A 16,414-nucleotide genomic window follows, 5' to 3' on the forward strand; every position below is an offset into this window, starting at 1 on the left:
AGCATTAGATGTAGGCAAGATATAGACAACTTGGCAGAAAGGCAGACATGTTACCAAAGACATTGTGCTCATCAGAATAAACACAAGAATGCCACCATTTTGAGCAAATCTAACCAACTTATAATACAAAATATAAGTGTGCAGAGAAGTCAGCTCAACAATAATCAGCACTGTTTTCTTCTGCAGTATGCATTGTTATGGTTGCTTGAAATTTGTATTCTTGTGATTGTTCTGATCAGTGCAAGGCAAAAAGCTTCAACAAGATGTTGCTTTCCAGCAAGGTTTTATGCCACTGAACAATTGCTTATGGAGGCAATATCCAGGACTCATGAGAAGGCAATCATTGCATTAATGTCATTTTGCATTCCCAAAAACAACTTTGTTGGTGTATCTTCTTTCATTCAGGAAAGTACCTTGACACATTTTAGCAATGAAGAAAAAGAGTCGCACGGAAAGAAAAGAATTTGAATGCCCATCACATCTTTAGGATATCTCAAAGTGCTTTACAGCTGACAAAGTAGCCTTGAGGTGTATTCACTGTTATTTTGTAGAGAAATATTGGAGCCAATCTCTGCAAATTGGATAAATATCCAGTTAGTGGGTTTATGAAACTCTTGTTTGTAGGATAGATATTGGTCAACAAGAACTCACAGCTCTTCTTTGAGTGGTGCTGTGTTCCTTTCTTGTTCATGTAAATCGACATAATTTCAGTTTCGTAGTTTATCTGACAATGTTGTACTTCCTCTTTACTGCACAGTAGGCAGACTTTGGTGAGACCTCGCCTATCCTGGTGTACTATCCTGGTCACTGTGTTATAAATAAAATGAGAGGGGCACCGAAGAGAGGACAATAATGTGTTGCAAGAGTGATACCAGGAATGGGGTTGTTAGGAGCTGGGTGGAGACAACAGTATATCAGGAGAGGTGGGAACAACCTGGGTCTCTTCTCTTGAAAAAATAAAGTTGAGAGATGACAAACCAATCATGAAAGGGTTTGATACAGTGGTTACAGAGAGAAATGTTTCCTCTTGTAGGCAAGACCATAACCGCAGATTATTAATGTCAAGTAATCATGAAGAAATCAAATCAGGAATTTAGAAGAAACTTCTTTACAGAGAATGGTGATAATGTGAAACTCAATACTACAGGGAGCAGTTGATATAAATAGCATTAATGCATTTAAGGGAAGATTAGAGAAGTTTATGAGGGAAAAGAGAACAGAGGATATTCTGGTAAAGGAAGATAGGAAGAGACCTTAGCAGAGCATAAACGCTGGCATGAGTTGTATTGATTCCATGTCATATCAGGGTAGATTCTCAAGTCTTGGAGTGTGACTGGAACCCTCAAAGCGCTTTCTCAGGTGGGAAGTTTAGCATTGATCCAAACTGATACAGAGATTATGTAGAATGAGAGATGAAAGATATAGTTATTATTCAAAGTTTGTGCGAAGATTTGTAGCTCGAGTGCTTGTTGCTGTGGTTCTGTTCACCGAGCTGGAAATTTTTGTTGCAAACGTTTCGTCCCCTGGCTAGGCGACATCATCAGTGCTTGGGAGCCTCCTGCGAAGCGCTTCTTTGATGTTTCCTCCGGTGTTTATAGTGGTCTACCACTATACCACTAGTGTTTATACCACTATAAACACCGGAGGAAACATCAAAGAAGCGCTTCGCAGGAGGCTCCCAAGCACTGATGATGTCGCCTAGCCAGGGGACGAAACGTTTGCAACAAAAATTTCCAGCTCGGCGAACAGAACCACAGCATAGTTATTATATATTAATTATATTCAGGTGATGGCATTAACTGAGGATTCATTTGTGCTTAGCTGAGAAAAGGACTGTATTGAAACTGTTTTGGTTGGATTGGCTATGTTGTTTATAAAGGATGTAAAAATTAGTGTCAAGCTCTCTCCATCATCTTCTGGCTAGAATAGTAGAAATGTTTCCAAGCTTTTGAAGGAGGTGAGAGAGAGTGATGTAACAGTGATTTCCATAATATTCTGGACAATGGACTTTGGGAGCAGTGAAGATATTCTCACATAATGGATTTGGAATTCTGTTTGGCTTGGTTAGAAGCATTTTAGCCTTTTAGTCAAAGGAATTGTAGCTTTGAGAGGTTTCTCTCTGTCATGTTCTGCCTTCATCCTTTTCCCATCTGCCTCCTTTGTCCAATTCTATCCACTATCCCTTTGCCTTGAGTACTGGGATCTATTTCTGCAGGTGGGGGATGACCTAACATTTAGAATCTGTCCTTCATGTATTTATGTAGTGGGACAGTACCACTGATGTTGTTTCATAAAGCTCTATATTAGATATACATTCAGGCCTAATTTAAGAAATGGTTCTCTTAACCAATATCGAAATTGCTAACAATAATTCAGCAAAAATGGCAGGCCTTGTCACTTTGAAAGAGCCAGTAACTTTTTCAAATTAATTTAACTATAAACCTTATCGTATACTACAATTTGCTTTTAATGAACTAGCAGACTGACCTTGGCAGGTTGTATTGTAAGTTGTCCAGGACCCAGATGCTTGGCAGATTGTTGAATTGTCTCCAATTAGAATAAATCGTAGGTCACAGGTAAATGTGCATACAGCCTGAAAATGATTCTCTCCATATAATCCTTTACATTTAATCATGCTATGGTCTGGATTTGTAATGATTGCACATGATATGACTGTAAAACAAGTAGGTAAATGCAGAGTATTTTGTGTACTGAATACGAGACCAAAAAATGTATTGTGTAGTGCATGAGAATTTGTGTTGTAAACAAAGGAGTTTCAAACTATGCAGTCACCATTAAGGTATATTGAGACATATTGGGAGACATCTGAACACACTTAAGGAAGTAAGAACATAAGAGATAGGTGTGGGAATAAGCCTCTAATGCCTTTTATGCCAATCAATAAAATCATGGCTGACCTTTAATCTTACTTACACCTTCCCCGACCATTCCCAAACCTTGCAATCCCTGTGATCTCCAAGCATTTATCAATCTCTACCTTTAATATACTTTTCATGTTTTAGCTAGTCAAAGATAAATAGTACCATAGTAACAGAAATTAATTATTGATATGGAAGGAATGTTTAAGCAAGCCAATAATTGCCTGGATAAATGTCGAATGGTACATGAACAGATGCCTAAGGAAAGGTATGCACTTTCTGACACAACATCTAGACTGCCTCAAGACATTGAATATCAATCCGTTGTAATAAGCGTGGGAACATAGAAAAACAACTCAAATTATTCATTCAATAGAAAGTATGAGCTGGATACAAATAGGAAATATGTTTGTATTTGTGACATACACTCACTTAAATCACTTCATTTTTAACAAATGAAGACTCCTGTGTTGTTCATGAGCTGATCTCAGTTAAAGAAACAGTTGAAAACTGCAACTAATCTCAATGTTTCTGGGATAAAGAAGGGACAGATCATTGAAGGCTCGAAGCCACGCTGGAGAGTGTCTGACAATAGGTGCTAGGCAAATGTAGGTCATGTTTCAATCGTGAAATTCTTCACAGTGCAGTAATTTACTGATATCATTAAGGTTTTACATGAAGAATGTCCAATAGGATAAAGAGACAGAAGACCACACCACATCATACTTCAGTAATGAGGAGGTTATAATCTTGAATATTTTTTTCAAAAAAGATTTTCTCCAACACTTACCATTTTCACAATTCCTTCCATAGAAGCCATGCTGACAGAAGCACCTAAAACCATTAACCAATTCAACACAGGTACCTCGTCTGCTGCAGCTTGTTGCTTTGCATTTCTCTGTAAAGACATTGGCACCAGTATTAACACTGGGTCCCCATGGATGCCAAGTGGCATTTAACTTGGGCAAACATGTGTAATAATTGTAGATAGGGCTCTGCCCAAGCATGTTCACATTAAGTAAAGTTCACAACTGATGTTTATTAAAAGGAATGAGCTATAATGTGTTTTAAATAAACTTGTATCGTAACCATAAATTCTTAGCATCAATGGTGAAGGGATGTAGCAAAACAGCAAATATATAGCTCAGTTAATCCAATATAGGACAAAATATATAACATAGTGGCTGTGAACTAGAACTTGTTTAGGCTCATTAAGAAAACAGAGTTCAATTCTGGACCCTGAATATGGTGGATGGTAAAGGGTCTTTGGAAAGGTTTTATGTGGTCATAAAACTGAGGGTAGTTTAAAAACACTGGGCTAACAGAGTAGATTTGAAGATTTCAGAAATTCACCTTGGAAAAGGGTACACTATAGAGCAATTTTGATTAAGGTATTCCATGGAGTGAAAGTCTGGGCTGTGACCATGGGCATTGACTCTTTGGGCTGAGTGTTACCTTTTTTTTGGCTGAATGTGAGTTGAGTTTGGTGGAGTGATTCTTACTGCAAGGCTAAGGGTGTTTTCTCACTGCATTGTCACCAAATCCCCCACATGAATTGGCACTTCAGCCTTTATGGTGAGCATCATGCCCAATTTCTGCCTCATTTTACCATAGCCATTCCCAGTGCAACTCACCACTCACTGGAGATCCCGGAATTAATTGACATTCTGGCAATGTCGCCATATTGAAAAGGCCATTGTACACCTAGACAACCACTGTCAGTCTGCAGCTGCCCTGTACAGTTCCTGATGTTTGCCTCGGCCATGGCTGACAGCAAGTCCTGTTGGTTCAGGTGGTGCCAATGTGGGCATCCTCTTCCCTCAGGCCACAATACCAAACGGTGCCACGTTATTCATGACCAAGCAGGACACCAGTGATGGAAAAGACAACCGCCCTGACCAGACAGCGGAGTTACTGGCCTGGGATGGCTGCTGATACTAATGACTACTGCTGCAGAGAGGTGTGCTTTGGTCAAAATGAGGAAGCGACTATCCTAACATGGGATCCTCATCCCCAAGACATCTCTAGAGGTCTTTGAAATGGACTTTATGGCCTTTGACCCCAGTAATAATGGGACTCAGTATGCTTTGCACCAAGAATGTCTTTACCAAGTCCATGCAGGCTTTTTCCACCCATAACCAAGAGAATCTCAACTGTAACCAGATGCTAGCATGTGATTGGTTTTTCTACTTAGATTCACAATGATCAGGGATGCAACTTGGAGATCACACTCCTCCAGATGGTGCAAAGTCTAGTTCAATATCATTGCCAAGAGCTGCACCATCCTGTCAGCAACAGAGTCATGGACTATGTGAACTCTGCAGTACTGTTTGTGTCCCTTGCCTCCTTAGAGTAAACAAAATTGGCCTGAGTACCTTTAGGAGCTGATTTATGGTTATAATAGCGCTCTACACTTTATCCGTGGGCTGTTTTCCACACCAGCTCTTCTTTGGATGAGCCCCAGGTTTTCCTTGAACCATCTCCTTACGCTACCTACACCCTCCAATGGAACTGGCCAGATCATTGAGCAGCTAGCCGTATCGCATGAGGCTAAGCCAAACGTTTGAAATAGCGTCTGAGACAGAAGTGCGGAGATGAGAAGCATTGAATGATTGCAAGATGGACAGGACTGCCTTTCCAAACAGTATAAAGGTATTCCTCAAAAATCAGAATGTCAGGAATTGGAATATGATACATGATGTGTGGAACCTTGAACCCTCCAGAGTCATCAAACAGCTGGATATGGGGGTTTGGGGAGGTGGGGGGGAGGGGTGGGGGGGGGGGGGGGGCAATATCTATGTTATTACATCAATAACTGTGGAGTAGCCTCAGACAATGTTCACAAAAAGAGGAACTTTGCTTGAGGCCCTGGGTCTGATAGATGATTATGGAGGCAAACAGCTCACTCTGTGGTGTTGCAGAGCCTGAAGAGTCAGTGCATGATGTCTCAAGTGAATCTGGATAACCGTGAGGAATCCTGGAGTGACCTGTGTCTTGTGAATCCAGTGCAGAGAGGCCTCCTCCTGCCCTGGAAAGCAGAGCAGCCTAACCTGCCGAGAAGCAGAAACTGAAGCAACAAATGCAGCTGATTGTCAGACTCCTGGGGCGCTGACTGACCTAGACCCCAATGTGGATTATCCACCACAGAGTCTGGATGCCTTGGAAAGTACCAGTACAATTGAGAAGCTGTCAAGCAAATACTGGATATCATTCCATCCTTCAAATCAGTGATGCAGGAAGGGAATGCTGACACTAATATTGACACACAAATACTAGACATCATGACGCAATTGAACCTGCTAAATGTGCAATTTCTGAACACATGGTCATGGTGCACTGTGTAGTTGCCAGGATGGCAAGTGGCAAATGGAGTCATGTGTAATGGGAATCTCCATCAGCAGGTGGCAATAGTGAGAGAGGGCTCTGAGCAGGGCAGCTGGGGGAGTCAGACAAAGAGGTGTCTTTTGGAGAAGGAGGCCTCATGGGGAAAGACAGAAAAAAGATTTTCTCAAATTGCTGTAAATCACAGGCTTGATTTTATGTGTATACTCTATCTTCCCTTGTTTAATCTTAACTTCCCTAAATGTTTGTAATGACCAGATGCCGATGGAACAAAGAATCTTTGCCTCTTGATCTTTGGACCGTCTGTGTATACATTTCATATTACATTGTTTAGAATGTCCACTTGGACAAAAAAACACACATACAGAAACACATACAGAGTGCAACTCCAGCAAGTGTCAATAACTTGAAAAGATTACATTCTGAAATACCTTTTAAAAACTTTTCTTTGATTCTTACCATTTTCACAACTGTTTCCATAGAAGCCTTGGTCACAGATGCATCTAAAACCATGAGACAATTGAACACATGTACCCCTTCTGTTGCAGTTTGTGGCTTTGCATTTCTCTGTAGAGACAGTGGTACAAGCATGAACAGGGGGTCCATATCTGCTAGATGGCATTTAACATGTTGCAAGTGTAATGTATGTGTGTAGGGCATCTTGTCAACATTGTCACTTTGAACAGAGTTCTGAATGAAATTATTTAAAGAGGCAAATTGTCCCAGGACTTATAATGCATGAGGAGGTAGCACAGTGGTTAGCACAGCTACCTTACAGTGCTAAGGACCCAGGTTCAATTCCATCCTCAGGCAACATTTTCCCTGTGTCTGTATGGGTTTCCTCCAGTCTCAGGTTAGGTGGATTGGCCATGCTAAGCTGCCTGTTAAGTCCAGGAATGTGCAGATATGCAGGGATGGGGTAGGGGATGGAATGCTCTTTGGAGGGTCAGTGTGGGCTTGATGGGCCAAATGGCCTGCTTCCACACTGTAGGGATTCTATAGAGCAAGTGTTTAAATAAATCTTTATTATGACAATAAATATTTATAAACAACTGAAAGGCTGTAGCAAACACAAACATAGCATTAAGATATATTCTACAAAAGACAGTATGCACTTTAAGGCTGAACTTTGTAGAATATCCATGGCCAGAAAAACAAGCAATGGGCCATGGAGTTGGCCCAGACTCGATGGGACAAATGGCCTCTTTCCGTACTGCAGGGATTCTATGTAAACTGGGGAGCCCACACAGCTCCAGCCCAGTTCTATCTTCCATTTAATGGGATGCAGGAGAGTCCAAATGTGTGGCCCAGCAGGTGTGACCCTGTGGCCTAATTATCAGTGAAAGGGATTCTGCCAACTCTCGTTCTCTATTCCTCTCTTGTTTGTCCAACAAACCCACCTCTCCACTTTTATTGCAAGAATATGTCAAGATAAACTCATATACAGGCCAGTCAGTTTAAACTTCTAGAAATGTTTAAAGCTTCTAGAAATGATAATTCAGGACAAAATACAGATTATAATACAGTAAACATTGTATTAACCAGCACCTATGGGACCAGGAGTGTGCCGTTTGATCAAATATTCCGGATAATCAAGAGGTACATATAACTGCAGTAAACTCTAACCAAAGGAAGCTTCAAGACATCAAGGCCGCTCAAGAAGTCTATGTAAAAACATCAACACACCTCCTAAACTCACTGTAAAAACATACAGTAACAGAAACGTAATGCTGGTGGTATACATATCACTGTTATACTTTATATATAACATAAATAGTGAGACATTGCAGTATTTGAGGCATATAATTTTTACCGGTTTATCAAGAGTGCTGGTTAAATAAAGTGGTGGTTAAAATAACGTTTGCTGTAAAACCAAGAACGAAGAAGTGATGTGGAAGGTGCTCATGCTGTTCATATTCACACTATTAGCAGCTCCTACCTTTTATTGTTGGGATGTAGTCCTCTCTGTTATAATGCATAATTAAATCAATCTTTATTATGCTTATCTTTTCTGCTTTATTGTGCTGATCACAGGTAAGTGCAAAATGGCATTTGTCCTCCAAAACTTCACAGCCAGAGGCTCAAAACAAAATGTCGTTGAAAATTCTAGTTGCAAGGTTTTTTTTATTGAGTTCTCTTTCAACTCACAGGTTCAACCAACAACCCCGAAGCCACCTCAGCTGGAATGGTGATCAACCCCCAGCTGTTGGCAGGAATCTGATGTGCACTGACTGCATAGATAAAATGGCACTCAAATGCTCTAAGCTTCTGAAGCAACACACTTATGTTTTGGCCCATTTTAAAAATCTTTAATAGGATGTGGGCACTGTTGGCAAGGCCAGCAAGTGTTCCCTATCCCTAAATGCACTTCAGCTGGCTTCCTAGGCCATTCCAGAAGGCAGGTAAGAGTCAACCACATTTCTGCAGGTCTGGAGTCACATGTGGAACAGATTGGGTAAGGATGGCGGATTACCTTCCCTAAAGGACGTTAGTGAACCAGATGGGTTTTTACCACAATTATGTATCTTTCAAGCAGGAGATCTTGTGGTGGAGTGACAACACTCCTGTACTTGAACCAGAAACTCCAGGGTCAAGTCCCAGTCCAGGACCTAATGCCCAAGGAAGATGTGATCATAATGCAGTCAAACAGGTTGAGTATTAACTTATAACACGTTCCAGCATACGCCAATGGCAGATAGTCACAGCGTAAGAAATTGGAGACTCTATCGTCGATTCAGCCTCAATTGGAGCAGGGTGATATCACTGGATTTGGCAACTGATGGAATTTAAAATGATACAATCAGCATGTGGAACTGAAAGCTAGGCTCCAAAATGGTAACTATGAAACTCTTGTTGAATGTTGTAAAAGCCCACCTGCTGGGGTGGGATTTGAACGAATGTCCCCAGAGGAATATGTTAGGCCTCTCCATTACAAAGTCAGTGATACCACCACTACACTGGGACTACATCACAAGATCTCATGTTTGAAAGATAAACCAAAGTTGAATATATGAAGATGACAGAAGTTAAGAACTACAGGTTATAAATTATGTTGGAGAGTGGGACAGGCTGAGTTGCTCTTGTAGAGGGCTAGCACAGATATAAAGAGCCAAGTAGGCTTCTTCTATGTTTTACACCACTGTATGATTCTATGAAATAAATTCTACATGTGAATATTGTGCATTACAGGTCATTTACTGTATTTTCTATGTTTAATGACAAGTCTTAGTTCACCAAAATCTATTCATCAACTTTCAGCAACAGGATAAAGGCATTACTGTAATCCTCTCTCTATGCCAAAGAATTCCATCATTCAATTCTTTATCTCTTCACCTTTCAAGGACAATTAAGGAAAGGCAATAATGCTGACCTAGCCAGCTGTGCCCTCATTCCGTGAATGAATAAAAAAAAATCTAATTTTAATTTTTTAAGACCTGTGTAAGGTAAAGACCATTAATTGGGAAGGCATGCAGTCAATTCAAATGCCACATGTAAATTAATTCCAATTCTGAGCAGTGAAATACCAGTTGGATGTATAGTATCATGCAGCAATTACCAGATATTCCATTTTGGACTACCTAATTCATTTTTATATAAACAAAATACTGTGGATGCTGGAAATCTGAAATAAAAGCAGAAATTGCTTGAATTCAGAAGAGTGACATTGAAATGTTAACTCTGTTTCTCTGTTCGCAGATGCTGAGTTTCTTCAGCTTTTTCTGTTTTGTTTCTAATTCACTGATAAGTGGGGATGAAATATAATAGAATTCTATGCTACAGCAGCTTTCAGCAATTATGACATAAATTAAAAGTATTACCACAATCAAGTACCAAGTTATTGATATATCCATTAGAGTGATAGGATAAATTGTCAATATCAATATTTAGTCATGGTGAATGACTACATGAACAAGGTATTGGGAAACCACTCACTCCAATGTCAGTGTCAGGAGTAGCAGTATTCTGAGATTTTGTTTTGGGTACATACTTACTGCTAGTTGTTTTCTCCAGTTCTTACCATTTTCACAATTGTTTCCATAGAACCTGTGGTCACAATGGCATCTAAAACCACCAGCCAATTCTTCACATGTACCTCTTCTGTTGCAAGTTGTTGCTTTGCAATGCACTGTAAAGGTATTAGCACCTGCATTATGCACTCTAACATGATATATTCAGTCGTGAATCACTTTCAGCTTAATTATTGACATTATAAAATCTGATTAGCTGTTGAGAGTGCATTGATTAAGTAATAAGGTATAGCTGCATAAATACCAATAAATAAAGAACTAAAGCAAAAAGATAGGCTAATCCTGCAAATTAAACATGCTATCCTCAAGCTCTTTTCTCCTGGAATGTGTGGCATTATATTTTTCTTGTCCACAGTTCAAAGTATTATATGTAGCCAATACTTGTGTTTGAAACCCAGTAACACGGTGGGTGGCACGGTGGCACAGTGGTTAGCACTGCTGCCTCACAATGCTAGAGACCTGGGTTCAATTCTGGGCTCAGGCAACTGACTGTGTGGAGTTTGCACATTCTTCCTGTGTTTGCATGGGTTTCCTCTGGGTGCTCCGGTTTCCTCCCACAGTCCAAAGATGTGCAGGTCAGGTGAATTGGCCATGCTAAATTGTCCGTAGTGTTAGGTAAGGGGTAAATTAAGGGTATGGGTGGTTTGCACTTTGGCGGGTCGATGTGGACTTGTTGGGCTGAAGGGCCTGTTTCCACACTGTAAAGTAATCTAATCAACACCTGGGCTGGGAACACGGTTTTAGCTTTTTAAATGATGATTTCAGAGAATATTTGCCTCAGTGGGTTCTCTAGTTCATACTTAACAAAATGTAATGTATCTACAAAGGGAGGATTTCCAAGGATGTCTGATGTTAGGGACATAAAACTAGAGGTTTGAGCTGAGGGAATCAGGCAGGTAAACACCAACAAAGAACGATTAGGTTGAAAGATATACTAATAGATCACATGGTACAGTGGAAAATGTGAAAGAAGGGTGCAGGTAAGCATCAAGGCAAGGCACCTAACTGAGGGCTGTTGGTAGTCAATGGAAAAATAGTGTCTGGAGTTATGTTCACTGGGAATAGAGCACAGCAGGAGTCAGGGGAGTACTTTTTTTTCTTATTTGTTCATGGGATGTGCGCATCACTGACTAGGCTAGCATTTGGTGCCAGTCACTAATTTGTTTCCTTATTCATGGGATATCACATTCATTGGTTATCTCTTGTTGCTCTTGAGAAGGTGGTGGTGATCTGCCTTCTTGAACTGTCGTGTTCTATTTGTTGTAGGTAGATTCACAATGTTGTTAGTGAGGAAGTTCCAGATATTTGATCCAATTGCACTGAGCAAACAACAATATTTTTCCAAGTTAGGAGTGTGTGTGGCTCAGACAAATCCTGCAGAGGGTGATGTTTCCATGTATAAATTGCACTTGCCATCCTAGATGGCTATGGGTTTGGAGGGTGCTTTGGGAATTTCTGCAGTGCATATTGTAAATGGTACACATTGTTGCATTGAGTGTCAGTAATAGAGGGAGTGAGTGTCTGTGGATATGGAGCCTTATCATTAACAGAAAATAATTATTTATTATACACACTTAACTTTAACAATGGCAGTCATAAGAAAAGATTTCTAATCAGCTACTGTGCAATGTAAACTATAACCCTTTAAAACTCCAAATACAGATACATTCATTCACAAACAAAACAGACAAGAGACAGAGGGTTTAGCACAAATATTATGTGTGGAAAACATAGACAGAAAAAACATTCTGAACATCAAAAGTCCAAATCCCAAGTGTGGGTTAAATTGTCTCTGCAGCTACTTTTAATTTTTGCAATGTTAAGGTGAAATTACCATGGTCCCAAACATAAGGGGTGACTTTTTCACTCAGAGGGTGGTGTGTGTATGGAATGAGCTGCCAGAGGAAGTGGTGGAGGCTGGTACAATGATAACATTTAAAAGGCATCTGGATGGATATATGAATAGGAAAGGTTTAGAGGGATATAGGCCAAGTGCTGGCAAATGGGATTGGATTCATTTAGGATATCTGGTCGATGTGGATGAGTTGGACTGAAGGATCTTTTTCCATGCCATACATCCCTATGACTCTATGACTGTTCTGTCATTAAAGCGAAACAACTGGTGGTGAGTGTAACCTGAGGGTGACCAACAAGTGAGGGAGGGAGGCTGAGAAAGCAGGATCTTCAGAAGGTAACCTCAGCCAGTGCAGAAATTGAACCTGTACTGCTGATGTCACAAACCAGCCATCCAGCCAACTGAGCTAACCAACCCTAGTAGCATAGCATTGTCTGTAAAGTGATGGTCATTCTTCAATTTGATTGTTGAGCTGACGGACCTGGGACTTTCCTTTTATTAGAATTCCTCAGTGTAAGTTTAATTGATTTCCTGTCTTTTCACTCAAACCAAGAGAAGGAAGAGAGAGAGATTTTCAGATTTTCAGCTCTGGAGATCTCTGGCTGCTCTGCACCTACAGATCTAAAACACGCTGCAGCTAGATCAATCTGAGGGCTGTCATCAGGCAGTGCTTCCATACCTCAATAGTTTCCAGTGCTACTCTGACTACAAAGTAACCATCTCAATGCTTTGAAAAAACTAACATTGTATTGTCTTGCATTGCGAAAAATGTGCGCCACCTGATAGATTTACTGGTAGTTGTCTTTTCCCTGTGATGAGGGATTTTAAGACTAAGGGGTACATTTTTAAGGTGAGTGCAAAGAGATTTAAAAAAGACATGAGGGACAATTTTTTTACACAGAGGGTGGTTCATGTGTGGAATGAACTTCCTGAGGAAGTGGTGGATGTGGGTACGATTACAATGTTTAAAAGATATAGGAAAGGGTTTGGAGAGATATGGGGTAGGAGCAGCAGGTGGGACTAGTTTAGTTTGGGATTATGTTTGGTTTGGACTAGTTGAACTGAAGGGTCTGTTTCTGTGTTGTATGACCCTATGACTCTATGGAACAATCTAACTTCCATTCCAGTTTACAGTTCAATGAAGTACATGGTCTCTTACAGATTTTTTTTGTCAGTCCTTGCTCCATACTCCATCTCATTTCCTTGCAACCTCCATAATATCACTAACTTAGACTCATAAAGGAAAAAGACCTTAAGCCCATGTAGTCTGCATCGGTCAATAACACCCATCTAACTATTCTAATCCTATTTCTAGCCCTTGCCCAATAGCTTTCTATGCCGTGGCATCACAACTGTTCATCTAAATACTTCTTAAATGTTATGAGGATTTCAGCCACTGCCATCCTTACAGGCACTGAAGTTCAGATACCCATCACCCTCGAGGTGAAAAAGGTTTTCCTCACATCCTTTTTAATCTTCCTGCCCCTTACCTTCAATATCTGCCCCCCAGGCATCAATTCCTCCATCAAGAGGAAAGGTTTCTTCCTACGAACCCTGTCAAGACCCCTCAGAATTTTATACACCTCAATCATGTACCCTCTCAATCTCCTCCGCTCCCATTCTGTCCAATCTCTCTTTATAACTAAAACTCTCCAGCCCAGGCAACATGCCAATAACTCTTCCCTGCAAGCTTTCCAGTGTGATGTTGATTCTAGAATAACACATAATACTTTAGCTGTGGCCTACCTGACATTTTATACAGTTCTAGCATGGCCTCCCTTCATCTGCTTCAGCTCATTTGCTGCTGTACCCTCATTCACACCTTGTTATCTCCAGACTTGACTTTTCCAAAGTTTTCCTGACTCATCTCCCACATTCAGGATCATTCAAAACTCTGCTGCCTATGTGTCAACTCATCCAATGCAGCTGCCCTGTGTTACTTGTGTAGATTCGAAGCTCTGGAATTTCCTCCCTGCAGTTCTCTGCCTCTGTACATCATTTTCCTCCTTTGAGGTAGATGTTCATTACAAACTTCCATTTTGACCTAGCTTTTGATCATCTGACCTAACATCATCTTATGTGGTTTTGTTTTTGTTTGATAATGCTCCTGGAAAGTGCCTTAAAGTGTTTAATTACATTTAAGATACAATACAAATATAAGTTGTTGTTGGTGGAACTGGTGTCTTGAAGGCTGTGAAATGCTCAGTTAAAATATCATGTTCCTCAAGTTGGAATTGACTTCCAATGGAAAACTGTATGAAGCTGAGGACAGTCTGGAGTCCAGTCCAAGTTGGAGTGAGGTAAAGAATTAGAACAACCAGCAGCTGAAAGTTTAGGGTTGCAATGTGAACGGAAAGTGCTCCCCCTGCCTACATTTGATTTCTCCTGTGTAGAGGAGACCTCATTATGAACAGTGTGCACGGTATATTAATAATTCCTGAGAAATGACAAAATTGGTTGAAACTTTTTATCTTGCACTCATCAGGATAATTTGCAAGAAATATAAAGTAAAGGGCAAATGACTTTTGTGCTCCAATCAGTATTTACCTCTCCAACAGCATAAATCACTGAACTGCTTACTTACTAATCTACTCTTGCCAAAGTTTCTTAGAAGCTATTTCTTCAATTGTTAGGTTGGTTCTTCTACCCTTATTTTTCTTTTCTCCTCCTGCTCAGAATGATTCTTTCTTCTTTGTCAATTACCTTGAGACTATTACAGCCCCAACATTAAAACTCTCATTGACCTGGCAAGTATTTTACTGGTGGTCGCAATGATTTCATCCAGGCAGTTCCCTGCAAATACAGATAACCCTTAAAGAAACTGAAGGGAAATTGAATTTTCTTGATGCTCATTTATAGGTAATTGGTATAATATCTTAACAATGTTACAAAATAACACCTAAATAAACAGTTCCAATGGCACAACCTCATAGATACCTTGTAGCACTTGTTTTTTTAGCGATAGAGAAATGAGGGACTAGTACTTACATTCTTGGCACATAAAAGAGTGTTCCTCAGAGCAATTTTCATCATTCCATTCGCTGCTACTGAGCATCAAAACACAGTTCTCTGCTCCGAAGATGATGGAGTAGTAGTTGTTAGGTTCTCCCTCTGCCCAGTTGGTGTATGAGACCATTTTACCTGTGCCACTGTAGCACCAGATTGAGTTACATTTTGACACACCAATCCAGACTTCTTTGCCACTTGCAACTGATGACAGATAATGCTGCAGATTCTCATTGTAGATTTCAGCTAGTCCATCATATGTCCAAGTGCAATATTCCCGGGAACTTTCAAATGATCTTGCACCCCATTGTAACCTATAGACTACACTTTCAGACATGTATGGATGACCTGAAAAAGAACTTTTTTTAAATACCATGGATAAAACATATTTGTAGCTATGATGCCTAATGAATAGACTTTAATTCTTTGAGACATTGTAACCACAGAGACTGATCAAGCTTTTTTTTTACTTGACTGATACATTTAGATTCATAAATTTGATTATAATAAACAAATTAGTATTTACATCAGTGCAATCATTTAGTGACAAAAATAAGAGCATGGCATGCATATCTTACCAGACGTAAAAAGGATTGTGATAATATTGATCCACATGCTGACAGATTTGAACCCAATGAAAACAACAGAAGAATTGCGTCATTTACATAAACAGCTTGAATTTAAGAAGGAATGACCCAACAATCCTTGACTGTGAAAAGAAGTCAATTACTGAATGAATCGCCAATTTTAAATCAAATAAACTAGTGCTAAAACTTGGATTATACTTAATTGGATTATAGATATGGTATAATTAAACTGAAGTTAAAAAACAAACCTGAAAATTTTTTGACATTGTTCCTCCCTTTCCTGGTAGATCTTGGTACAGTCCATGTCCAATGTGGTTTCTCTAATTACATGAGGAAATATATTCTGAAAAATAGATTGAAGAACTGGAGAAAGTTTAAGGAAGATTTATAAGGATGATGCTAACATATGAAACATATGAATTAGGAACAGGAATATGCCATTCAGCCCCTTCACCTTGATCCTATTCAATTGGATCACGGTTGACCTGATTGTGGCTTCCACCCTGTATTCCAACCTACTTCCAATAATCACTGGCTCCATTGTTAGATAAGAATCTATTTACTTCTGCCGTAACAGTATTCAATGATTCTACCTCCACTGCTAGGTAATGAAGTTATATATTCATGACCCTCCTGAGAGAAAAAAAATCTTCTTCTATATATTAAAAGGAGACCCTTATTTATAAATTGCATCCTTTAGTTCTTTTCTCTCCTATA

General features: G+C 39.9%; 1 protein-coding gene across 1 annotated transcript in view; it reads right to left on the minus strand.

The window, feature by feature from the left end:
• Positions 1–15,452, minus strand: part of LOC122565050 (L-selectin-like) — a 31,602-nt gene extending 16,150 nt beyond the window's left edge. The window contains exons 1-4 of the mRNA XM_087976227.1: positions 15,093–15,452; positions 10,240–10,347; positions 6,681–6,788; positions 3,670–3,777 (exon numbers count right to left, since the gene is read on the minus strand). Coding sequence (XP_087832353.1) covers positions 3,670–3,777; positions 6,681–6,788; positions 10,240–10,347; positions 15,093–15,447 — 679 coding nt within the window. The 5' untranslated portion in view covers positions 15,448–15,452. The remainder of the gene's footprint in view (positions 1–3,669; positions 3,778–6,680; positions 6,789–10,239; positions 10,348–15,092) is intronic.
• Between the last annotated feature and the right edge of the window lie 962 nt (positions 15,453–16,414).

Source organism: Chiloscyllium plagiosum, unplaced genomic scaffold (genome assembly GCF_037043375.1).
Source record: "Chiloscyllium plagiosum isolate Xiang-an unplaced genomic scaffold, Cpla_swu_hap1 HiC_scaffold_28, whole genome shotgun sequence".
In the NCBI taxonomy this organism is placed as follows: Eukaryota; Metazoa; Chordata; class Chondrichthyes; order Orectolobiformes; family Hemiscylliidae; genus Chiloscyllium; species Chiloscyllium plagiosum.